The sequence below is a fragment of the Coregonus lavaretus genome, assembly GCF_964263955.1.
Source record: "Coregonus lavaretus genome assembly, chromosome: 2".
In the NCBI taxonomy this organism is placed as follows: Eukaryota; Metazoa; Chordata; class Actinopteri; order Salmoniformes; family Salmonidae; genus Coregonus; species Coregonus lavaretus.
The window spans coordinates 17,975,648-18,002,642 of NC_139989.1; the positions used below are offsets into that span (position 1 = coordinate 17,975,648).

Here is a 26,995-nt window from a genome sequence, read left to right on the forward strand (position 1 = left end):
GAGAGAAATGTGTTGATTGTTTCCCAGCAGTTCCCTCTTCTAGTGATGCGGTGGGATAGAAGAGGTAAGAGGTAAAGCCATCTCTAGCCAAGATGCAGCTCTCTGTTTGCGTCAATTTGGGGAGTTAAGGCCCTACTATAGTAAATTAGAGAATAAAAATGCATACAGTGCCTCCGGAAGGTATTCAGACCCCTTGCCTTTTCCACATTTTGTTATGTTACAGCCTTAATCTAAAATTGATTAAATGTTGTTGTTATTTTGCAATCTACACACAATACCCCATAATGACAAAGCGAAAACAGGTTTTTAGAAATATTTGCAACAGAAATACTATTATTAAATATTAAATTACAAATTAATATTCATATTAAAAACAGAAATACCTTTACATAAGTATTCAGAGCCTTTGCTATGAGACTCGAAATTGAGCACAGGTGCATCCTGTTTCCATTAATCATCCATGAGATGTTTCTACACCTTGATTGGTGTCCACCTGTGGTAAAGTCAATTGATTGGATATTATTTGGAAAGGCACACACCTGTCTATATATGGTCCCACAGTTGACGGTGCATGTCAGAGCAAAAACTAAGCCATGACGTCAAATGAATTGTCCGTAGTGCTCCGAGACAGGATTGTGTCGAGGCACAGATCTAGGTAAGGGTACCTAAAAAATTCTGCAGCATTGAAGATCCCCAAGAACACAGTGGCCTCCATCATTCTTAAATGGAAGAAGTTTGGAACCATGAAGACTCTTCCTAGAGCTGGCCGCCTGGCCAAACTGAGCAATCGCGGGAGAAGGGCCTTGGTCAGGGAGGTGACCAAGAACCTAATGTTCACTCTGACAGAGCTCTAGAGTTCCTCTGTGGAGATTGGAGAACCTTCCAGAAGGATAACCATCTCTGCAGCACTCCACCAATCAGGCCTTTATTGTAGTGGCCAGACGAAGCCACTCCTCAGTGAAAGGCACATGACAGCCCGCTTGGAGTTTGCCTAAAGGCACCTAAAGACTCTCAGACCATGAGAAACAAGATTCTCTGGTCTGATGAAACCAAGATTTGGTGTGAATGCCAAGCGTCACGTCTGGAGGAAGCCTGGCTTCATCCCTACAGTGAAGCATAGTGGTGGCATTGTCATGCTGTGGGGATGTTTTTCAGCGGCAGGGACTGGGAGACTAAGGTTCACCTTACAACAGGACAACGACCCTAAGCACACAGCCAAGACAACGCAGGAGTTGTTTCAGGACAAGTCTCTGAATGTCCTTGAGTGGCTCAGCCAGAGCTTGAACCCGATCGAACATCTCTGGATACACCTGAAAATAGCTGTGCAGCAACAATCCCCATCCAACCTGACAGAGCTTGAGAGGATCTGCAGAGCGGAATGAGAGAAACTCCCCATTTACAGGTGTGCCAAGCGTCACACCCAAGAAGACTTGAGGCTTTAATCGCTGCCATAGGTGCTTCAACAAAGTACTGAGTAAAGGTTCTGAATACTTATGTAAATGTGATATTTCTAAAAACCTGTTTTTGCTTGTCATTTAATCAATTTTAGAATAAGGTTGTAACGTAACAAAATGTGGAAAAAGTCAAGGGGTCTGAATACTTTTCGAATGCACTGTATACCCACTAGCCACAGTACGTTTTTCACTCCCAGTCTCTCACCTTGAACAAGAGCTATCTCGGGGGCCATGGGTGCGTGCTACCGCCCCAGGGCCCATGCACAAATATTTACGTTCAATGAACCAGAGATTTTAGAGATTACAATGTATTGTTATTTTACACAATAGGCAAGTGTTTCATAATATTTTAACAATATGTTTTCATTTGAGTAGTTGAAAGTGGCAATGTTGGCCAGGGCCGTCTCCTGGCATAAGCGGTCACTTAGGGCCCCTGGCCACTAGGGGGCCCCCAACCCCTAAAAAAACGTTAGAAAAATTATGGAACTCAGTCGGGTTTTCAACTTACTGTTGAGAGTTAGAATAGAATGCACAAGGTGCAAGTTGGAAATTTGGTTTTGCATCATCAGTTTTTGTCTCGTTTTGTAAGTCAGTAAATACTGTGCATTTGGAAAGTATTCAGATCCCTTGACTTTTTCCTCATTTTGTTACATACAGCCTTATTCTAAAATGGATTAAATGGGTTTTTCCCCCTCATCAAACTACACACAATACCCCATAATAACAAAGCAAAAACTGTTTTTTCAAGTTGTTTGCTTATTTATAAAAAATAAAAACTGAAATATCACATTTACACAAGTATTCAGACCCTTTCCTCAGTACTTTGTTGAAGCACCTTTGGCAGTGATTATAGCCTAGTCATCTTGGGTATGACGCTACAAGCTTGGCACACCTGTATTTGGGGAGTTTCTCCCATTCTTCTCTGCAGATCCTCTCAAGCTCTGTCAGTTGGATGGGGAGCATCACTGCACAGCTATTTTCAGTTCTCTCCAGAGATGTTCGATCGGGTTCGAGTCCAGGTTCTGTCGCAGCCGGCCGCGACCGGGAGACCCATGGGCGGCTCACAATTGGTCCAGCGTCGTCCATGGTAGGGGAGGGTTTGGCCGGCAGGGATGTGGGTTCGTTTCCCACAGGGGGCCAGTATGAAGAAGAAAAAAAAAGAAAAATAGAAAAAAAACATGTTTGCATTCACTAACTGTAAGTCGCTCTGGATAAGAGCGTCTGCTAAATGACTAAAACGTAAAAAATGTTCAAGTCCGGGCTCTGGCTGGGCCACTCGAGGACATTCAGAGACTTGTCCCGAAGCTACTCCTGCGTTGTCTTGGCTGTGTGCTTAGGGTCGTTGTCCTGTTGTAAGGTGAACCTTCGCCCCAGTCTGAGGTCCTAAGCGCTCTGGAGCAGCTTTTCTTCAAGGATCTCTCTGTACTTTGCTTCGTTAATCTTTCCCTCGATCCTGACTAGTCTCCCAGTCCCTGCCGCTGAAAAACATCCCCACAGCACAATGCTGCCACCACCATGCTTCACCATAGGGATGGGGACAGGTTTCCTCCAGATGTGACTCTTGGGATTCAGGCCAAAGAGTACAATCTTGGTTTCATCAGACCAGAGAATCTTGTTTCTCATGGTCTCAGAATCGTTTAGGTGCCTTTTGGCAAACTCCAAGCGGGCTGTCATGTGCCTTTTACTGAGGAGTGGCTTCTGTCTGGCCACTCTACCACAAAGGCCTGATTGGTGGAGTGCTGCAGAGATGGTTGTCCTTCTGGAAGTTTCTCCCATCTCCACAGAGGAACTGGAGCTCTGTCAGAGTGACCATCGGGTTTTTGGTCACCTCCCCGACTAAGGCCCTTCTCCCCCGATTGCTCAGTTTGGCCGGGCGGCCAGCTCTAGGAAGAGTCTTGGTGGTTCCAAACTTCTTCCATTTAAGAATGATGGAGGCCACTGTTTTCTTGGGGACCTTCAATGCTGCAGACATTTTTTGGTACCCTTCCCCAGATCTGTGCCTAAACTCAATCCTGTTTCGGAGCTCTACGGACAGTTCCTTCAACCTCATGGCTTGGTTTTTGCTCTGACATGCACTGTCATGCACAGGTGTGTGCCTTTCCAAATCATGTCCAAACAATTGAATTTACCACAGGTGGACTCCAATCAAGTTGTAGAAACATCTCAAGGATTATCAATGGAAACAGGATGCACATGTGCTCAATTTCGAATCTCGTAGCAAAGGGTCTGAATACTTATGTAAATAAGGTATTTATTTTATTATTATTTTGTTTTGCAAAAAAATTCTTAAAACCTGTTTTCCCTTTGTCATTATGGGGTATTGTGTGTAGATTGATGAGGTTGTTTTTTTATTTAATCGATTTTTAGAAGAAGGCTGTAACGTAAGGGGGTCTGAATACAACCTCCCGAGTGGCGCAGTGGTCTAAGGCACTGCATCGCAGTGCTAGCTGTGCCACTAGAGATCCTGGTTCGAATCCAAGTTCTGTCGTAGCCGGCCGCGACCGGGAGACCCATGGGGCGGCGCACAATTGGCCCAGCGTCGTCCAGGGTAGGGGAGGGAATGGCCGGCAGGGATGTAGCTCAGTTGGTAGAGCATGGCGTTTGCAACGCCAGGGTTGTGGGTTCGATTCCCACGGGGGGCCAGTATGAAAAATAAAAAAATAATAATGTATGCACTCACTAACTGTAAGTCGCTCTGGATAAGAGCGTCTGCTAAATGACTAAAATGTAAAATGTACTTTCCGAATGCACTGCTATGTTTCCATTAACTTGTCCAGTGATTTTTTTGGATCGACATTAAGAAAGTTTTCATAGAAAATAGATTTGACAATTCCCTGCAAGGGTGCGTTTCCATTTAACTATCTTGTGTCGATAAAAACAGCTGGACGTAATGACGTCACATTCAAAAACCTACAATGTCAATAAAAATGTAGTGGTTGAAGTGTTTCCATTACCCATTTAGACAAATTGCACATTAATAAATTGGCGACAGCCTTTATGCCCTTCCACCAATCTGTTTCATGTGTCAGGTAGCCTGTGAAAGCAAGCATGGTTAGAATGCAATAATTTTCTAATATTTGACATATTCTAATAATTCCCATGTGCCAACATATCGCCACGGTCCGTGCCATGGTGAAACCTGCACTCCTGTAGATCAGAAATAATTTGATGTTAAAACCAGAAAAGCAAGGCGAAGCAATTCAGGCATTCTTGAAAGTCAGGACAATCCTTGTTCTGCAAAGAAACATTATTTTTATAGTAAAAAAAAAGATTTTGCTAGCAGTAGGCATTTAGAATTAAATGTGGAGTGGAGCTTTATAGTTACGCGGTGACATCACATGCCATGCGTATTTTCAAAGTGATTCTGCAAACATTATTTATTCGAAAAACAGTTTCTATCCAATTAAATCAAATCAAATTGTATTTGTCACATGCGACGAATACAACCGGTGGAGACCTTACAGTTAAATGCTTAATTGCAAGCCCTTAACCAACAATACAGTTTTACGAAAAATAAGTGTTAAGGTAAAAATAGATAAGGAAAAAAAAGAAAAGAAAATAAATAACGAATTATTAAAGAGCAGCAGTAAAATAACTGTAACGAGGCTATATACAGGTACATCGTCAATGTGTGGGGCACAGGTTATCATTTGTTGGTCATCATTTGTTGCAATAAAGAAAGCTTGACTAAAGAAAAATTCACCCCTGTCGAACGTATAACATTTTTGTCGATCTTTAGAACATTTTTCCTATATCTGCCGTTGCTATTACACATGTCGCAAATATTTTTTTGCGACATTGCTTTTGTCTAATAAAAATGGGTCAATGGAAACATGGCAGCAAAACAAGTTTTGATTTTTAAGTTACCTAAACTTGTAGTAATCATGGCCAAATAATACTGACCGGGCACGCAGGGCGTGTGCCCAGGGTCCCTGACCTCCAATGAGGGTCCCTGACCTCCAGGGGCCCCCCATTGATTTTGTTAGTCACTCTCAATCATATATCATTAACATGACATACACTACCAGTCAAAAGTTTGGATACACCTACTCATTCAAGGGTTTTTCTTAATTTTTTACTAATTTTACATTGTAGAATAATAGTGAAAACTATGAAATAACACATATGGAATCACATAGTAACCAAAAAAGTGTTAAACAAATCAAAAAATATTTTATATTTGAGATTCTTCAAATAGCCACCCTTTGCCTTGATGACAGCTTTGCACACTCTTGGCATTCTATCAACCAGCTTCATGAGGTAGTCACCTGGAATGCATTTCAATTAACAGGTGTGCCTTCTTAAAAGTTAATTTGTGGAATTTCTTTCCTTCTTAATGTGTTTGAGCCAATCAGTTGTGTTGTGACAAGGTAGGGGGGGGGGGGGGGGGGGGGGGGGTATACAGAAGATAGCCCTATTTGGTAAAAGACCAAGTCCATATTATGCCAAGAACAGCTCAAATAAGCAAAGAGAAATGACAGTCCATCATTACTTTAAGACATAAAGTTCAGTCAATACGGAAAATGTCAAGAACCATGAACGTTTCTTCAAGCTCAGTCACAAAAACCATCAAGCGCAATGATGAAACTGGCTCTCATGAGGACCGCCACAGGAATGGAAGACCCAGAGTTATCTCTGCAGCAGAGGATAAGTTCATTAGAATTACCAGCCTCAGAAATTGCAGGCCAAATAAATGCTTCACACAGTTCAAATAACAGACACATCTCAACATTAACTGTTCAGAGGGGACTGTGTGAATCAGGCCTTCATGGTCGAATTGCTGCAAAGAAACCACTACTAAAGGACACCAATAAGAAGAAGAGACCTGCTTGGGCCAAGAAAAACGAGCAATGGATATTAGACCGGTGGAAATTTGTCCTTTGGTCTGGAGTCAAAATGTGAGATTTTTGGTCTTTGTGAGACGCGGTGTGGGTGAACGGATGATCTCCGAATGTGTAGTTCCCCACTGTAAAGCATGGAGGAGGAGGTGTTATGGTGTGGGGATGCTTTGCTGGTGACGCTGTCTGTGATTTATTTAGAATTCAAGGCACACTTAACCAGCATGGCTACCACAGCATTCTGCAGCGACACGGGTGGGACTATCATTTGTTTTTCAACAGGACAGTGACCCAACACACCTCCATGCTGTGTAAGGGCTATTTTACCAAGAAGGAGAGTGATGGAGTGCTGCATCAGATGACCTGGCCTCCACAATCCCCCGACCTCAAACCAGTTGAGATGTTTTGGGATGAGTCGGACGGCAGAGTGAAGGAAAAGCAGCCAATATGTGCCCAGCATATGTGGGAACTCCATCAAGACAGTTGGAAAAGCATTCCAGGTGAAGCTGGTTGGAAAAGCATTCCAGGTGAAGCCCTTGTCAAAATTATTAGAATTGCATGACATTTTTATGATATTGCAACAACAACAAAAAATGTAAAACATACATTTTTCTCTCTGCCATCAAGAGGGGGGACACAAAAATGTGCCCGCTTGGTGGGGGGGGCACCCCAACCAAATCTTGCTTAGATGTCCCAAAATGCTAGAGCCGTCCCTGATGTTGACCACCAAAACATTTCACAAAAGGATGTCCCACATGGTAAACATTTTATGGTAAACACCTGTGTCATGATCATGCTGTTTAATCAGCTTCTTGATATGCCACACCTGTCAGGTGGATAGATTATCTTGGCGAAGGAGAAATATTCACTAAGAGTGATGTAAACACATTTCTTACAAGAATTTGAGAGAAATAAGCTTTTTGTGCGTATGGAAAAGTTCTGGGATCTTTTATTTCAGCTCATGAATCATGGGACCAACACTTTTGCATTTATATTTTTGTTCAGTATACATAGACTCAACACACAGACACTGATAGGCCTACCCTTGTAGAACCCAGATTTGGTAGCCTACAAATGTCCATAACTGGATAGAAATATAAAAGGGAAATGTGTGCTTATGATGTGCTTTTAAGACAAGGTGACAACAAATGTTCCTTCTCTGATACCTGCAGGATTAAAGTCTCTCATATGTTCACAGTAGACCAGCATGGAGTATTGATTTGTCCAAAATCACTCAGATCTGAGAGAAATGTGTTCATTGTTTCCCAGCAGGTCCCTCTTCTAGTGATACGGTGGGATAGAAGAGGTAAGAGGTAAAGCCATCTCTAGCCAAGATGCAGCTCGATTTGAGGAGTTGGGCCCTAGTGATATAGAGGGTAAAATAGGCATACCACAGCCAAAGCACACACAGGTAAGGTTTTCACTTCCTCGCCTTGAAAGATGGAAGACCAATGATAGCCTGTCTTGATATCACACCTATAACTGTACCTGACATTACATTTACATTACATTTTAGTCATTTAGCAGACGCTCTTATCCAGAGCGACTTACAGTTAGTGAGTGCATACATTATTTTCATTTTTCATACCGGCCCCCCGTGGGAATCGAACCCACAACCCTGGCGTTGCAAACGCCATGCTCTACCAACTGAGCTACATCCCTGCACAAGTGTTTTAGTTTAGTACATTGGGGGAATTAAGCCCTATATATGACTATTTCTATTAGACTATTTTCAGTATTATAGAATTAGAATAGTGTATTATTATTATTATTATTATTATTATTATTACTGCAGCAGCCACAGAGTAGTTGTAATAATAGAAGAAGCAAAGATGTGGTTGCAGTAGGCTAGGCAGTGGTTCTCAAACCTCTCCTCGGGGCCCTCCAGACATTCCAGTTTTGTTGTAGCCATGAGCTAGCTCACCTGATTCAAGTAGTCAAGGGCTTGATAATTAGTTGACAAGTTGAATCAGATGTGCTAGCTCTGGAATGGTTAAATACATGGAATGGCTGGGGGTCCCTGAGCCGAGGTTTGAGAACCACTGGGCTAGTGGAGATTGGAGGAGGTGCAGTCCATTTGACAAGAAAACTCTGAGACCCATAATGCCACACGTTTCTGGTTTATGTCATGTGATTTTACTTATGACTCGCGCAGTGCAATTGTCAACAAGGGGCTGCTTTGTGAATATACTGGCATTTGGTGAATTCGTTTAGTTTTCTTTTGAGCAACATTAGCTAGTTAGCTCTATCTAAATTGACTAATGGATAGTTGCAAATAGAACGCTGTTTTGCTTTCTCTTCCAATCGCAATCATCATGGCAGAAGTAGAGGAGAAGGTAAACCTCATCGTATCTGTCATTACAGCAATGTTTTGCAGTCAAATCGACAATCGACTTTATCTTCATGCATTGGTTTTCTAGGAAATAATTCAAAAATGTAAATGGTTTAATTGCATTTGCGACCTAGTATGCAACATTTGCGACCTAGTATGCAACGTGAACCATGCATTGTAATGGTGAATGCAATTTATACAAAGACAATTTATACAAAGACAACATAACGCTTTTTATACAAAGACAACATAACGCAATTTATACAAAGACAACATAACGCTTAACAGTATTTTCCAAGCTAGCTACTCTTGTACAATTGCTGTATTATGCATGTAATGTAATGAGTTTGCAGATTGTAAAGTCTTGCCCCTATCCATTAATAAACACGTATCACTATAATTTAGGGCAGGAAACCAAGTGAAGAATCCACAGATGACTCTGAGGTAAGTGTTGTGTGCAAACAATATGGCCCTCCAATAAGAAAAATAAATTTTATTAATTTAGGCTGAAGTAACTGTAGCAAACGTCTGTGCTGTCTGCATTGATGCTATCCCCACCTGTAAACATAATGTTTTCATGTTGTGAAAAAGTCTGGATCAACAGCAGGAGTTACAATGTCTGACCATGTCAGATGCATGCGGTTGTGAAGTACACTGTTGCAACACACATTTTGATTCTGGATATATCCAGCTCCTTTAATTGTGTGTCTGGGAAGCACTAAATAAAATATAGCAAGTCAGACTGATAGGATGAGGAGCAGCCTGTCTTTAAATGATACAGAGAATGACATGTCAGGAATAGCCAGTACATTGAACAATTCCACCCCTACTCCCCAAAGAAAAACAATTCGGAATGGGGAGAAAAAAAATCTCAACCAGTAAATGAAAAGTCTGCCTGCCCCCATCACCAGTCCACAAACAGAATCCGCTCTACTTTAGCACACAAACACTGACAGGCAAACAAGCACCTGGGACTGCATGATTGTATGTCCCCTCTGAATTGCTACAAGGCCCTGTTTATTTAGTTATTGTGTTGTAGCTTGCCCATTTGCTATTTGCCTGTCTCCGTGGCTGGGTTGTCAGCAGACAAACTTGATGAAGGCAGTGAGAGTGTAGCCTATGTGTTGAAGGCTTTGCCAGAGATTACTAGATAGGAACCAAGTAACATGCTCCCACCCAGTCTCTTGGCCCATGCTCTGTAGACAGATTCACGTTCACTAGATTTTTTCCCCCTGGGTTGTTGTAATATACATTTTCTATCAGACCCTTAATTTAGCATGCCCTACTGAATATTTATTAATTGAAAAATAAATGTGATGACGTGGTAGAGCCTCATCAGCCTAAAACAACCAAAGGAAACTTACCACACTAAGAAAAGTCTGCAAAACAGTGCCTATAGTCTCTATGGGGCAAGAGTTTGTTGTTGTTCTGTGTTATGGCTCTGTAAACCGTGATAAATGCCCATGCATTAGACATTTCACAATGGGAATATACAGGAAATACACATAGCTGTGTGGAGTGGGAAAAGATGGTTCTTGGAAATGACATTCTCTTCACACACTGCCACCCACACCTCACCTTCTCCCATAGTGCTCATAATAGCGGTCTTTGTTTTGTGTTGATGCACCATATTGGCGACCATAGTCTATGCAGAATTGGTTATAAACTGGGTTATGGGGAAATTCAGGCTGTGACCGCAAATGTACACAGGAGAATATGGCAGCAGCACATATTCTCTGGATTCCAGGGAGGGCTGTAATCAATTTTGGTTCCTGGGATGGTGTGTGGAGCAGCCAGTAGAGAGGTTGGATGATCTGGTTACAGGTGGAGAGTTGACTGGCCTTGGGCATTTGTGTGACTGTGTGTATCTAGAAACATTTACCTTGCTGATAGGGAATGGGAATTTTGTATGAGATTTTGTATTGAATTCCATATCTTGCTGATAGGGAGTGGAAATGGGAATTCCAAAAATTCCATACCAAATTCCCATTCCCTGTCAGCAAGGTAAATGCATGAATCTGTGCCAGTGTAATAGTCTGTATATTACAGATTAATTATGCTGGATTGTTTCAACTGAATCCCTCTTTAAACTAGGAGGAGGACAGTGAGGAGGAGCCTAAGCTGAAGTATGAACGACTGGCCAATGGGGTGACTGAGATTCTCCAAAAGGATGCTGCCAGCTGTATGACTGTCCATGATAAGGTACAGGTCCTAACCTACCAGGGCTTTTCAGGCTAAACTACACTAGATTTCAAATGTAATTGTTTATGCACTTTTGATATATATTCAACGTTGGTTAGCATTCTCTCTGTACAGTATGGAGAGGCAGGCCATTCCTTTCTCACCCTCCACATCAGCAGCCACCAGCCATTGTCTTTTTTCCTTTCTTCTTCCCTTTCTTCCATCTTTTCCCTCCCCTCTTCTCTTTTTGAATGTTGATATTTTTTCAGTGGGCCACTCTGAGCTGGATGGCTAATTGTCATGGCACCGAGTGCACTCATGCACGCCTGAACAGAGGACGAGTCATACCTGGTTATGTCTGCTCACCTGATGTTTTATTAACCACTATTGATTTTCATTTATTTATTTTCTTCCCTTTTTTCTCTCCTCTCTTTCATCCTATGAAAAAAACAAGCGTGTCAGAGTGAGAGATGAGACATTGCTGTGCTGAAATTCCAGATTTGATCTGACTCTCTTTCTTACCAGTGTTTTTGTGCTTGTGTACCTCCTGCCAGCTACAGTACCTGCACTGTCACACAAACCCCCGACCCAGCCAACCCCCAGCACCTTTAAAACCACCAACACCCGCATTGCCTGATGTTGCCTCATATTTTAAGTGCCTGAATCGGGATTTCATTTGAACAATTCCATTCTGATAAATCCTTTTAAAAGTCACTCCGCCTCGCAGGGTTGACCCCTTTATTTATTTATTTTTGGTTATTTTATTTGGGGAGATTGCAGGGGCTCTGTCTGACACGCTCAGCTGTGCCTGTAAATATAAGCATTTCATTATAGACTGCACTGAAGCATGGTGGGCTCACCGTACACGCAGGCCTGGGGATGGAGGGAGGGATTAGGGGGAGGGTCTGAAGCTGGGCCTGGGTGGAAAAACGCACACTTAATCTAATGCCAAAAACTCCCCCAGTTTTTATAATTTCTTGTCCCAGCGGACATACACACACTCTCTTACACACATACTCAAACACACTCTCATACGTGGCAGAAGCAGGAAACATGCAGAACCAGTTTCTGCTCTGTAGAAAATAATAGCTTTATGGTGGGCAGGAGAGGCGGTGGTTGGGTTGCTGGCGACGTGAGGAGAAGCCAGATGTACAGTGCATTTATTATGTTTAACCCTTTTAATTTGAGAGAAAAAATACCATTTCACACTGTCTGCTTTAATAAATAGGGTTTTCCCTCCCTCTGTAATTTCACAGTTTTTGCCCCAGAGCAAACTGATTACACCCCATTCTACCCACCTCCCCCAGCTATGCTAGACAGAGTGCATTTTTAATCCTCTTGCCACAGCTTTCGTCAGTATAAAATTTGTGGAAAAATCTTGGATTATTCCCAGGTGTCTTAAAGATTAATCTCAGGTTCATTCCATTTCAGTTCCTTGCACTGGGAACTCACTTTGGGAAAGTTTTCCTTCTGGACATCCAAGGCAATGTGACTCAGAAGTTTGAAATTGTAAGTACTCCACTCAATCCCAAAAGAATCACTTGCTCTCTGCCTCAGAACTGTACCAGTCATTTAGTGTCAATGTTGTTGTGTTCTCTCCTCAGAGTCCAGTGAGGATCAACCAGATCAGCCTGGATGAGAGCGGAGAGCATGTGGGGATCTGCTCCGAGGACGGCAAGGTGAGATCTCTGCTCAGAACTGGTGGCCATACAGGAGGGCTGCGTCCTAAATGGCAGCCTATTCCTACATAGTCCGCAGGGCTCTGGTCAAAAGTAGAGCACTATGTAATGCAGGGGTAGGTAACCCTGATCCAGGAGTGCCGCAAGCACTTCATGTTTGTGATTTTACCGACCTGGAAGACCAGTTGTGTTGAATTTAGGCAATCACTAAACTGATCAATTAGGTCAGGTGTGGTGTCTAGTTGGAACAAGATCCTGCAGTACCTGCAGCACTCCAGGAACAGGGTTGCCTACCGCTGATGTAGAGAATAGGATGCCATTTGGGATGTATCCTAGATTTCTGCACCACCATTAGGTGGTATGCATGACACATTCTGACATTCAACACTTTCCACTTACCCCATGCAATTATACAATTTAATGAACTCATATCAATTCCAAAAGCAAAGGATATTCCTGTTCATATTTAGGATTTAATAGAACTTGTTACCTGGAGAAAGGGAGTTTAGAAATCTGTGACCCCGTTGTCATAGACGATTTACAAACCAGAAGCTATATCAAATCAAATCTTATTTGTCAGATGCGCCAAATACAACAGGTGTAGACCTTACTGTGAAATGCTTACTTACAAGTATCTTCCTCATACCTGTTTACTTTCATAAATCTACACATTTCTAGGGATTTTGAACGAGCACATGTTCATGCCCATGTTGTGAGGGGGAAGACTCTCCCATCCATCCGCCTGCCTATCAGTCATCAGATTTCTATGGATACCCTCTCAGTGTTTTCTGCTTTGTTGTTATCTTTCCTATCCTGATCATTATTACCATCCTTCATGGATGCTGCAGTCCAGATATGCTCTTTGATATCGCCCCCTCGCACGCACTCCAGCGGCAAAACAAGATCTTGTCGCACAGAAAGTGGCGGCAACAATTAAAATTGTCGCCACCGCAGTTGTTCATCCTCGACCAATTCAGTTTGCCGTTAATCCATGTCGATCCCTTCAGATAAACCAGAATAATCTATGCGATTCAAGATGGAGAGTGCAAAGGGCGTGATGATGTTTCTTTTTGTGAAACTTTTTTTTGACACGGATAGTCAAGCTGTGGGACAGTATCATTGTTGCATTAGATATCGCTGTAGCTACACTAACTGCAGCTGTGGTAAAACCCTGGTATCAAAGCACTGGAGGGTTCAGAGAATCAACCTGTCCACTAATTGGTGACCTGGCAGATGGCTAGCAGTGATCCAATCAAAGTCTTACTGTCCAGAACTCCCCCTGCATACACAACAGTGACTCCGTAACACTCAGACTGCGCCCAGACAGCTAGACAGACATTAATTAGGGACAGAGATGTGTTTTGCTGAAGGCTCTGGTCTATTCAATGAAACCCTGTAACTAGGTTGGAAAAACATTATATATATTTACTTTTTTATCGTTTCATTATTTTTCATGTCATACTTTACTGACTGATCCTTTCTTGTCATTCTATCATGTCTTTATTGTAGGTTCAAGTGTTTGGACTCTACACAAGGGAAGGCTTCCATGAGAACTTTGACTGTCCTGTCAAAGTAAGCAGATTTCATATACTTATTTTAACTTCATTCTTTTATGACAAGTTGAGAGTATATGTACCGGGTGGTATAAATATTGTCAGTGCATCTCCAGATAGCCCACACCATTGCTTGTAAACTCTTGGTCCGTTCTAAATTGATCAAATTGCCGTGTTCTCCAGGTGGTGGCGCTACACCCTCGGTTCAGCAGTTCAAACTACAAACAATTTGTCACTGGTGGCAACAAGGTGAGATTTAAAGGTATTTTTCAATGTGGGTACAGTATACAGCCCATCTCAAGTGTTAGCAGGAGTGTAGTTGAAAACTGTTGCAGATTAGCTCATGTGGACAGATCTCTATATTCATGTTTTAGTTAACAAATATTTAGCATAAATGAGCCTTTGTTTTATAAAATAATTCATTTAGATTTTGTTCTGGTGAAACAGAATCACTTGAGCCTCCCCCCTTGTGCTTGGTTGATGGCTGTGCACACATAGGCCTTTGTTCGCTGGTGTGAAAGCCTCCTACTTTCCCCTGTCTCTCTTCTAGAGTGCACTCCGGGGCGAGCGGCCCATTTTCACAAAGTGCTGCTCGCTCAACAGTGTTTGCAAGGCAATGCTTCACAAGCACACCAAATAGATTATCATTATCAGGAGGACCCATAGTCTTAGGGTCCCGGGCAGGCTGACACACAGCAGTCTCTTCTCTAACATACCCCAAATTTGTCTCAGACTCCGAAAACACTTTATATGTTAGGTACTAATGTTCCCTTTTCATTGCCAAAGACTGCAGTCTGCCGCAACACCACCAAATGATACAATAGACAAGAAATCTGTACTGTACAATCCCCCCAACATCATTGGGGAAAAAAGTTGTATACATATCTACAACACTTGCGAAGGTGAAAGTGTTTAAGCTGCTCGACTCCTCCAATCCACCTTTCTTTTCTTATGAAATGCACATTGTTAGTGTTATTTTGCCATTTTCTCACAATTGGTACTGATTTATTTCCTCTACGTGTGCTCAAGACCCTCCATAAAGCACCCTGTGATGAAAATCAATAAGCCTCAAATGGAGCCACATCCTGTCAAAGGCAATTCAATTCTGTCTCCACAGTTCTTCCAGTGTCATATCCTCTCTTTGTGGAGAGAACTGTTAACATTTCCAGACTTGAATTAAAGGCCGGGGCTGTCTCCCTCTCGCCGCACTTCCCCGCTCCTAATAACTAAAGGCTATTGTACACCCGTCTGTATGACTGTGACACTGAGAGATGCTTTTAAAGGGCCTGAAATGCTTTTTATGTATATGGCCTTCTCTGAGGTGAAGCCACAGCCGAATGAAAAGAGTGACTACAGCCATCATTATGTCTCAAAGCCATTGACGAGAATCAGTGATTTAGAGAAATACGATGTAGGCCGTCAAACCTACTGAAATAATTAAGTTCTCAAGAATTGATTTTGTCAGTCTTGTATTATGAAGGAGATCTGTGTTTGAAGATCAAATAATCTTTTATGCCATCTTTAGTTTTCCCTTCCAGTTCTTTACTCACATCATGTCATACATCACATTGATCGGTTAGGTGAATCATATAAAGACAAGATCATGTGTGCTCACTGAGTTGAGATAGATGGTGTTGAAAGACAGTGTCTGTTTACTTAATGTTTATGATAAAGCTCAAGTTGAAACAATCCTCCCACTCTTGGAGACCCACTGACACAACAGACTGTCCTCCTGTCCCTGTGCTCTACTGCCCTCTGGTGGTGGAAATACAAGAACCACAAACCACCGCTCTAAGGACACGATTGCTTGTGCCTGTCTTGAAACAATGGTGGTAAGTTGGATATTAATGGCACACATGGTTCTGATTTGAAATGTTTTCATGTTGCTCGCCCAAGCTTCTTCTGTACGAGAGGAACTGGCTGAACCGTTGGAAGACGTCCACTCTGCACGAAGGGGAGGGCACCATCACTAACGTCCAGTGGAGGGCCAATCTCATCGCCTGGGCCAACAATGTGGTATGGACAACAGTCAATGCTTCAGATACATTGGCTATACAAGAAACATGGTGGACTTTTATTGTATCTGTTTGGAATTATAATTTTTTGCATCATACAGCATGTCATCTTAAATAGACACGTTGACATGTCTGTCACAAACATGCCATACAGTGCATTAGACATGCAAGGACATATTATAGTGAATATACTCTGTCTTGGTCTCTTTCAGGGGGTGAAAATCTATGACATCAGCACCAAACAACGAATCACCAACGTCTTACGGGATAACGTTAGCCTGCGGCCTGATATGTACCCATGCAGTCTGTGCTGGAAAGACAACTCCACCCTCATCATCGGCTGGGGCTCCACCGTTAAGATCTGTGCCGTGAAGGAGAGGGACCACACAGAGATGAGAGACCTTCCTAGCCGTTATGTGGAAATTGGTGAGGGCAGGGTATGCATGTGCTAGTCACAGTATTAATGTACCAACACGTTTTGTAGAGCTTTACTGTGACAGAATGTGGAGGTGATGTGGAGTAATTTGGGCTTCTCTCTTGCAGTGTCTGCATTTGAAACCGAGTTCTTCATCAGTGGCCTGGCGCCTCTAGCAGACCAGCTGGTCAACCTGTACTTTGTGAAGGAAAACTCTGACCACATGGTACTGTTTGGTTAGATACTGTATGATGGAATGGCTTAAGTGGTCAGACATGGTACTTAAATGTTGATTTGGTCAACATGTTTACATGTGTTTATTACATAACTGTGTGTATGTGTTTACATAAGTGTGTGTGTGTATTTGATCAGGAGGAGGAGTTCAGAGCGCGGCCTCGTCTGGACATCATTCAGCCTCTCCCAGAGGGCTTTGAGGAAATCTCATCAGATGCCCTGACCGTCCGCAACTTCCAGGAGAATGAGTGTCGAGACTACCAGCTGGGTGAGTCAGTCAGAAACCTCTCCCCTGCAAACACTACTCCGAGAGACTCTGTATTTCCATATTCTAGCTACTTTAACCTACTATGCAGGATATATCACATGCTCTGTCCTGTACCCTCATGTCAACAGAACATTCTGAGGGAGAATCCCTTTTCTACATCATCAGCCCTAAAGACATCGTGGTGGCCAAAGAGAGAGACCAGGATGACCACATTGACTGGCTGCTGGACAAGAAGAAGTATGAGGTCAGTGTTTTAAGGATCCAATCAAGCAGACTTGATTTCAGTATTTTGCTGCGTTGTACAGTATCTTCTCAGTGATCAGTTGAGAGCAGATTTTCAGGAAATGTGTTGCATTGAGATACATATTATAAACCTTATAAGACATAAGATATGCATGCTTATAACAAGTAATAATGCATTATACCTGTCGGCTGTTGCCACAACTTTTTTTATCTTACAGGAAGCTCTGATGGCTGCTGAGATCAGCTTCAAGAACATTAAACGCCATGAAATCCAGGTACTGCATTGGTCATGTTCTATTCCTACCTTGAATATTGCTATTCCTTGCTATTCACTCTCTATTGCTACTCCTATTTTACCTACACGTGTATTTTAACGGATCCCACCATAAGTCAACCCACTTTAGCAAATTAACTACGCAAAGGTTAGTAAAGTAACCTTTCTTCTCAGTTCAAAATCTCAAAATCACATGATGCACACCAGATGAAACTACAGAAGATACAACACTTGATGAAATTACAGAAGACACAGTCCACATACTTGTAAGTAAGCATTTCACAGTAAGGTCTACACCTGTTGTATTTGGCGTTAAATCCCGCTATGCCCTCCGACGAACCATCACAGGCAAAGCATCAATACAGGACTAAGATTTAATCGTACTACACTGGCTCTGATGCTCGTCGGATGCGGCAGGGCTCGTAAACTATTACAGACTACAAAGGGAAGCACAGCCGCGAGCTGCCCAGTGACACGAGCCGCCCAGTGACACGAGCCTACCAGACGAGCTAAATCACTTCTATGCTCGCTTCGAGGCAAGCAACACTGAAGCATGCATGAGAGCATCAGCTGTTCCGGATGACTATGTGATCACGCTCTCCGTAGCCGATGTAAGTAAGACTTTTAAGCAGGTCAACATTCACAAGGCCGCAGGGCCAGACGGATTACCAGGATGTGTACTCCGAGCATGCGCTGACCAACTGGCAAGTGTCTTCACTGACATTTTCAACCTGTCCCTGACTGAGTCTGTAATATCAACATGTTTCAAGCAGACCACCATAGTCCCTGTGCCCAAGAACACTAAGGTAACCTGCCTAAATGACTACAGACCCGTAGCACTCACATCTGTAGCCATGAAGTGCTTTGAAAGGCTGGTCATGGTTCACATCAACACCATTATCCCAGAAACCCTATACCCACTCCAATTTGCATACCACCCCAACAGATCCACAGATGATGCAATCTCTATTGCACTCCACACTGCCCTTTCCCACCTGGACAAAAGGAACACCTACGTGATAATGCTATTCATTGACTAAAGCTCAGCGTTCAACACCATAGTGCCCTCAAAGCTCATCACTAAGCTAAGGACCCTGGGACTAAACACCTCCCTCTGCAACTGGATCCTGGACTTCCTGACGGGCCGCCCCCAGGTGGTAAGGGTAGGTAACAACACATCTGCCACGCTGATCCTCAACACAGGGGACCCTCAGGGGTGTGTGCTCAGTCCTCTCTTGTACTCCCTGTTCACCCATGACTGCATGGCCAGGCATGACTCCAACACCATCATTAAGTTTGCCAACGACACAACAGGCCTGATCACCGAAAACGATGAGACAGCCTATAGGGAGGAGGTCAAAGACCTGGCCGTGTGGTGCCAGGATAACAACCTTTCCCTCAACGTGATCAAGACAAAGGAGATGATTGTGTAGTACAGGAAAAGAAGGACCAAGCACGCCCCCATTCTCATCGATGGGGCTGTAGTGGAGCAGGTTGGAGCTTCAAGTTCCTTGGTGTCCACATCACTAACAAACTATCATTGTCCAAACACACCAAGGCAGTCGTGAAGAGGGCACGACAAAGCATATTCTCCCTCAGGAGACTGAAAAGATTTGGCATGGGTCCTCAGATCCTCAAAACGTTCTACAGCTGCACCATGGAGAGCATCCTGACTGGTTGCATCACTGCCTGGTATGGCAACTGCTCGGCCTCCGACCGCAAGGCACTACAGAGGGTAGTAATATACGGCCCAGTGTACATCACAGGGGCCAAGCTTCCTGCCATCTAACAATTGTCAAAGACTCCAGCCACCCTAGTCATAGACTGTTCTCTCTGCTACCGCACGGCAAGCGGTACCGGAGCGCCAAGTCTAGGTCCAAAAGGCTTCTTAACAGCTTCTACCCCCAAGCTATAAGACTCCTGAACAGCTAATGAAATGGTTACCCTGACTATTTGCATTGTCCCCCCCCCCCCCCCTAATGGAGTTTCTCTTCTGTTCTAATCAGAAAATTGGGATGGCTTACATAAATCACCTGGTGGAGAAGGGTGACTACGACACTGCTGCCAGGTACTACAGCCTTTTTAGTTATTTCTGTTAAGTGTTTCTTCTGCAAAATACCAGTACAAGGAGTAGATGAAGTGATTGTTCCCTCTCTCTCTCTCGTTCTCTTCAATCCAGGAAGTGTCAGAAGGTGCTGGGGAAAAACATGGAACTCTGGGAAAATGAGGTGTACAGGTTTAAAACCATTGGGCAGTTGAAGGTGAGTGAGGCCACCTTGTGACCATTTAAAGTGATAGGGCCGGGACGATACCAGTATCACGATACTCCTTAGTATCGTGGCAAGGAAACCAAACACAAAGCAGATTTAACTTCTTTAGGAGAACAGCCCTAATGTTGGAAACAAACATCATTATGTTGTCATCCAGTCACATGTATTTATTTTCCAAGCTATAGGACACAAAATGTTACATACAGCAGGTTTTTAAAGGACCAAAGAGTTTGGTCTGCTTCACGTTTTCATTTTTGCCATGGAAAAAATATTGCTATACAGGTGTCTTCCCGGCCCTAAGAAGTGATGAATTATGGCATTAAAGACTTTAAGTACAGTGAGGGGAAAAAAGTATTTGATCCCCTGCTGATTTTGTACGTTTGCCCACTGACAAAGACATGATCAGTCTATAATTTTAATGGTAGGTTTATTTGAACAGTGAGGGACAGAATAACAACAAAAAAATCCAGAAAAACACATGTCTACAATGTTATAAATTGATTTGCATTTTAATGAGGGAAATAAGTATTTGACCCCTCTGCAAAACATGACTTAGTACTTGGTGGCAAAACCCTTGTTGGCAATCACAGAGGTCAGACGTTTCTTGTAGGCCACCAGGTTTGCACACATCTCAGGAGGGATTTTGTCCCACTCCTCTTTGCAGATCTTCTCCAAGTCATTAAGGTTTCGAGGCTGACGTTTGGCAACTCGAACCTTCAGCTCACTCCACAGATTTTCTATGGGATTAAGGTCTGGAGACTGGCTAGGCCACTCCAGGACCTTAATGTGCTTCTTCTTGAGCCACTCCTTTGTTGCCTTGGCCGTGTGTTTTGGGTCATTGTCATGCTGGAATACCCATCCACGACCCATTTTCAATGCACTGGCTGAGGGAAGGAGGTTCTCACCCAAGATTTGACGGTACATGGCCCCGTCCATCGTCCCTTTGATGCGGTGAAGTTGTCCTGTCCCCTTAGCAGAAAAACACCCCCAAAGCATAATGTTTCCACCTCCATGTTTGACGGTGGGGATGGTGTTCTTGGGGTCATAGGCAGCATTCCTCCTCCTCCAAACACAGCGAGTTGAGTTGATGCCAAAGAGCTCCATTTTGGTCTCATCTGACCACAACACTTTCACCCAGTTCTCCTCTGAATCATTCAGATGTTCATTGGCAAACTTCAGACGGGCCTGTATATGTGACTTCTTGAGCAGGGGGACCTTGCGGGCACTGCAGGATTTCAGTCCTTCACGGCGTAGTGTGTTACCAATTGTTTTCTTGGTGACTATGGTTCCAGCTGCCTTGAGATCATTGACAAGATCCTCCCGTGTAGTTCTGGGCTGATTCCTCACCGTTCTCATGATCATTGCAACTCCACGAGGTGAGATCTTGCATGGAGCCCCAGGCCAAGGGAGATTGACAGTTCTTTTGTGTTTCTTCCATTTGCGAATAATCGCACCAACTGTTGTCACCTTCTCACCAAGCTGCTTGGCGATGGTCTTGTAGCCCATTCCAGCCTTGTGTAGGTCTACAATCTTGTCCCTGACATCCTTGGAGAGCTCTTTGGTCTTGGCCATGGTGGAGAGTTTGGAATCTGATTGATTGATTGCTTCTGTGGACAGGTGTCTTTTATACAGGTAACGAGCTGACATTAGGAGCACTCCCTTTAAGAGTATGCTCCTAATCTCAGCTCGTTACCTGTATAAAAGACAACTGGGAGCCAGAAATCTTTCTGATTGAGAGGGGGTCAAATACTTATTTCCCTCATTAAAATGCAAATCAATTTATAACATTTTTGACATGCGTTTTTCTGGATTTTGTTGTTGTTATTCTATCTCTCACTGTTCAAATAAACCTACCATTAAAATTATAGACTGATCATTTCTTTGTCAGTGGGCAAACGTACAAAATCAGCAGGGGATCAAATACTTTTTTCCCTCACTGTAAGTTTTAGAAGGAACAATACTCTCAGTGTTGCCCTCAGTATTAACTGTTGTTGTAATTATCTCTTTATCATTTTCTCCTCCCCATATATCCTCATATAACTCTCTCTCATCTCTCTCCTTTGGTCCCCCCCACCTCTCCTTTGGTCTCTGCCTCTCCAGGCCATCAGTCAATACTTGCCCAGAGGGGACATGCGTCTCAGACCTGCCATCTATGAGATGATCTTAAATGAGTTTCTAAAGACTGACTATGAGGTATGTCCGTCTGTTCCTGGTGGTCTTCTTACATTTTTTGATTCTAGTATTATAACAAGTACTCAAGAAGAACCAAATATAGTAGATGCAAATATGAACTAATTTACCCAGCCTCTCTCTGCAACCTCTCTCTCCAAGGGCTTTGCCACGTTGATCCGTGAGTGGCCAGGAGAGCTCTACAATAACATGACCATTGTTCAGGCAGTCGCCGACCACCTCAAGAAGGACCCCACGAACAGCACCCTGCTCACCACACTGGCTGAACTGTGAGTGACTCTCCACTGGTTTCACCATTTTCATTGACTTCATAACCTTTCAATTGTTGCAATATCCATTTCCCTCTGATAGATTGAGAGAGTTTGAAGTGCCACTAAGCTACGTCTTTGTAATGTCCATGCAGGTATACATATGACCAACGGTATGACCGAGCCCTGGAGATCTACCTGAGACTGAGGCATAAAGATGTTTACCAGCTGATCCACAAACACAACCTCTTCTCCTCCATAGAAGACAAGATTGTGCTCCTCATGGACTTTGATAAAGAGGTGGGTAGCCAGAACATAATGCATCATCCTTTGATAAAGTAGACTCCTTGCTGTATCATAGGACCTTGCACCTGTATAGCTGTGTTGTGTATAATTGTCCTTACTTGAATAGTAATATCATCTTGCCTTTTTTAAAGTTGGTCTTTGAGTGCTTTAAGCTGTGAGAAAGTCATGGAAAACCTTTGCCAAGAGTCATCGTGCCTCACACAGCTCTTAATGCATTTTGATTGTAAAACCACAAAGGTCATAAGTCACTTTGTGTGTATCCCTGTCTGAAGAATGGGCTCTCTTTATTTGTGCTGTCAGAAAGCTGTCAACATGCTCCTGGATAATGAAGACAAAATATCGGTATGTGTACCTTGCTACCCTTGATCTTTCATATAGTTTCAAATAAAAATACATGCTGTTCGCTAACCATGTTTCTGTCTTCGATGTTCTACAGATTGACAGAGTGGTGGAGGAACTCAGGGACAGACCTGAGCTGCTACACATTGTGAGTCACACTTTACAAGGTCTTTAGTGATTTAAAGTTTCTAATTTCCTATGATTATCTTGATTGAAAATTGTCTGAGTTTAACAATGCATTTCCCCCCTTCCTTCAGTACTTACACAAACTGTTCAAGAGGGACCACCACAAGGGTCAGAGGTACCATGAGAGACAAATTGGCCTGTATGCTGAGTACGATCGGCCCAACCTACTGCCATTCCTGAGGGACAGCATCCACTGCCCACTAGAAAAGGTACTTAGAGTCACTTTCACACTGTGTGCTCAAATACAAATGCCCATGAAGTACATTTCTTCTAATTTAGATTTATATTATCTTATCAAGTATGTCAGATACAGTATCTCACAAGTGAGTACACCCCTCACATTTTTGTAAATATTTGAGTATATCTTTTCATGTGACAACACTGAAGAAATGACACTTTGCTACAATGTAAAGTAGTGAGTGTACAGCTTGTATAACAGTGTAAATTTGCTGTCCCCTCAAAATAACACAACACACAGCCATTAATGTCTAAACCGCTGGCAACAAAAGTGAGTACACCCCTAAGTGAAAATGTCCAAATTGGGCCCAAAGTGTCAATATTTTGTGTGGCCACCATCATTTTCCAGCACTGCCTTAACCCTCTTGGGCATGGAGTTCACCAGAGCTTCACAGGTTGCCGCTGGAGTCCTCTTCCACTCCTCCATGACGACATCACGGAGCTGGTGGATGTTAGAGACCTTGCACTCCTCCACCTTCCATTTGAGGATGCCCCACAGATGCTCAATAGGGTTTAGGTCTGGAGACATGCTTGGCCAGTCCATCACCTTTACCCTCAGCTTCTTTAGCAAGGCAGTGGTCGTCTTGGAGGTGTGTTTGGGGTCGTTATAATGTTGGAATACTGCCCTGCGGCCCAGTCTCCGAAGGGAGGGGATCATGCTCTGCTTCAGTATGTCACAGTACATGTTGGCATTCATGGTTCCCTCAATGAACTGTAGCTCCCCAGTGCCGGCAGCACTCATGCAGCCCCAGACCATGACACTCCCACCACCATGCTTGACTGTAGGCAAGACACACTTGTCTTTGTACTCCTCACCTGGTTGCCGCTACACACGCTTGACACCATCTGAACCAAATACGTTTATCTTGGTCTCATCAGACCACAGGACATGGTTCCAGTAATCCATGTCCTTAGTCTGCTTGTCTTCAGCAAACTGTTTGCAGGCTTTCTTGTGCATCATCTTTAGAAGAGGCTTCCTTCTGGGACGACAGCCATGCAGACCAATTTGATGCAGTGTGCGGCGTATGGTCTGAGCACTGACAGGCTGACCCCCCACCCCTTCAACCTCTGCAGCAATGCTGGCAGCACTCATACGTCTATTTCCCAAAGACAACCTCTGGATATGACGTTGAGCACGTGCACTCAACTTCTTTGGTCGACCATGGCGAGGCCTGTTCTGAGTGGAACCTGTCCTGTTAAACCACTGTATGGTCTTGGCCACCATGCTGCAGCTCAGTTTCAGGGTCTTGGCAATCTTCTTATAGCCCAGGCCATCTTTATGTAGAGCAACAATTCTTTTTTTCAGATCCTCAGAGAGTTCTTTGCCATGAGGTGCCATGTTGAACTTCCAGTGACCAGTATGAGGGAGTGTGAGAGCGATGACACCAAATTTAACACACCTACTCCCCATTCACACCTGAGACCTTGTAACACTAATGAGTCACATGACACCGGGGAGGGAAAATGGCTAACTGGGCCCAATTTGGACATTTTCACTTAGGGGTGTACTCACTTTTGTTGCCAGCGATTTAGACATTAATGGCTGTGTGTTGAGTTATTTTGAGGGGACAGCAAATTTACACTGTTATACAAGCTGTACACTCACTACTTTATATTGTAGCAAAGTGTCATTTCTTCAGTGTTGTCACATGAATAGATATACTCAAATATTTACAAAAATGTGAGGTGTGTACTCACTTTTGTGAGATACTGTACATTAGAACCATAATGAATCATCTTACTTGTACAATTCTTCAGGCTCTGGAGATTTGTCAGGAGAGAAACTTTGTGGAGGAGACTGTCTTCCTGCTCAGTAAGTGACCCCTTACAGTTTCTGTTCGTAACTCTCATGAATAAGCCATTATAAATGCTCATTAGTGCTTTATAAATTGTTACAAAGGCTTCTAGATATGAGGGGCAAGCTGAACTAAACCTCCAGCCAGTCAGGTAATTAACTGCATTTGGTCTGAGGAAACTGACCCACTGTAACTTGCCCCTCATAGGCAGGATGGGGAACTGTAGACGGGCCCTTCAGATGATCATGGAGGAACTGGAGGATGTGGACAAGGCCATAGAGTTTGCTAAGGAGCAGGATGACGCTGAGCTGTGGGAGGATCTCATCTCCTATTCCATTGATAAGCCACGTAAGTCACATGAATACAGAAGCACTTTCAAATAAGCAGGTCTACAACATAGTGTTTCCATGACTGTCATTTTAAGTTTCAATTTTTTTCCTCTTTCTCAAGCCTTCATTACTGGTCTCCTTAATAACATTGGGACACATGTGGATCCCATCTTGCTCATCCACCGCATAAAGGAGGGAATGGAGATTCCTAACCTCCGAGATTCTCTGGTCAAAATCCTACAGGACTACAACCTGCAGGTCAGAATATCAGCCATCACATAGTGTACCTAGAATATCACCGTAACAACAGATGAACAGTCCAGCCTTGCCTCTTCTCTTAAAGGTTATTGTTTCTCTGTATCTCAGATCTTGCTGCGGGAGGGCTGTAAGAAGATCTTAGTGGCTGACTCGCTCTCCCTGCTCCAAAAGATGCATAGGACTCAGATGAGAGGAGTCCGAGTGGATGGTGGGTAGATGGTCAGTTTGAATATGTGTTAATGTTTACTGCTTAAGATTGACTTAAACCTTGTTATTGTTGTATTTTTCAGAAGAGAACATCTGTGAATCCTGTCACGCTTCAATATTACCATCAGGTGGGCTTACCTTCTTTAACATTATACAATATTATATTTTATATTCTTATACAGTGTCTACACTACAGTATTATAATTGGGATGCTTCTTACCATCATTATATTTAAAGTTATTCAACACACCTCTATTCAGTTATGGCTCTAGCTAATAAACTCATCTGATGAGGTGGAGCTAGATGCTGTTATGCTGAATTAGATTCTCAGACATTTATTAATGTATTTGCTCCTTTGTTGTAGATATGGCCCAGAACTTCAGTGTGGTGGTCTTCCACTGCAGACACATGTTCCACAAGGAGTGTTTACCTTCTCCCGGAACAGTAAGTATCTGCTCCATTATCTCCCCTTCTCTTTCTCACTGCATATGGACTTTCAGATGAGAGCAGCAGACTAGGGACTAATATGGCTTTTGCTTTTCACTTTCAGATTCCTGGAGTCCAGTTTTGCAACATCTGCAGTGCAAAGCGGAGAGGACCAGGAAGTGGGATACTGGAGATGAAAAAGTGACAGGAAATGCTCACCTTATCATGCCATCGCTTATTCTTTCCCCAGTTGGGATGAATGGCAGTCTCTGGGTTGATAGATTTTAGCTTTTTCCTTTGCTACAGTGTGTTCTGTTGTATCAATGCATATTATGTCATTATATTAACTGTTACCAAAACAAAATAATAAATGTTGCACTATGACCTCTTAATACACTTCTTGCAATTTGCTTTGGAATCCTAAATTCAATGAATTTAGGATTCCAAATAAAATATTTTTGAAATCTTAATGTGTGCTAAAAGTGATCTATGATTTTCACTGTAGCTCATTGAAGAATATATTTGGTAATGGTCCTACAAGAAAAACATTACTTTTGGTCTTCAGTGACAACAACACATTTATGTTGCTCAGTCGATAGAGCATGGCGCTTGCAACACCACAGGTTGTGGGTTCGATTCCCATTGGGGCCACATATACGTTAAAATATATGCATGCATGACTGTAAGTCGCTTTGGATAAAAGCGTCTACTAATTCA

At 43.1% G+C, this 26,995-nt stretch overlaps 1 protein-coding gene across 1 annotated transcript; it reads left to right on the forward strand.

The window, feature by feature from the left end:
• Positions 1–8,415: 8,415 nt before the first annotated feature.
• LOC311144375 (vacuolar protein sorting-associated protein 41 homolog) lies at positions 8,416–26,748 on the forward strand. The gene is made up of 28 exons (XM_084180396.1): positions 8,416–8,628; positions 9,030–9,068; positions 10,719–10,826; positions 12,237–12,314; positions 12,410–12,484; positions 13,994–14,056; positions 14,221–14,286; positions 15,934–16,053; positions 16,265–16,478; positions 16,596–16,693; positions 16,840–16,969; positions 17,098–17,213; positions 17,431–17,487; positions 19,493–19,554; positions 19,666–19,747; positions 21,857–21,949; positions 22,088–22,215; positions 22,350–22,494; positions 22,801–22,842; positions 22,937–22,987; positions 23,097–23,234; positions 25,021–25,075; positions 25,266–25,406; positions 25,509–25,645; positions 25,754–25,853; positions 25,936–25,980; positions 26,217–26,296; positions 26,403–26,748. Exons 1-28 carry the CDS (start codon positions 8,608–8,610, stop codon positions 26,481–26,483), a joined length of 2,565 nt encoding a protein of 854 aa, XP_084036522.1. The 5' UTR covers positions 8,416–8,607; the 3' UTR covers positions 26,484–26,748.
• The last annotated feature ends 247 nt before the right edge of the window (positions 26,749–26,995 follow it).

Coding starts and splice junctions, on each gene's coding strand:
- LOC311144375 (XM_084180396.1), top strand. CDS start 8,608: ATGGCAGAAGTAGAGGAGAAG. Junction 8,629..9,029: donor TGGCAGAAGTAGAGGAGAAG/GTAAACCTCATC, acceptor ACTATAATTTAG/GGCAGGAAACCAAGTGAAGA. Junction 19,748..21,856: donor AAACCATTGGGCAGTTGAAG/GTGAGTGAGGCC, acceptor CTGCCTCTCCAG/GCCATCAGTCAATACTTGCC.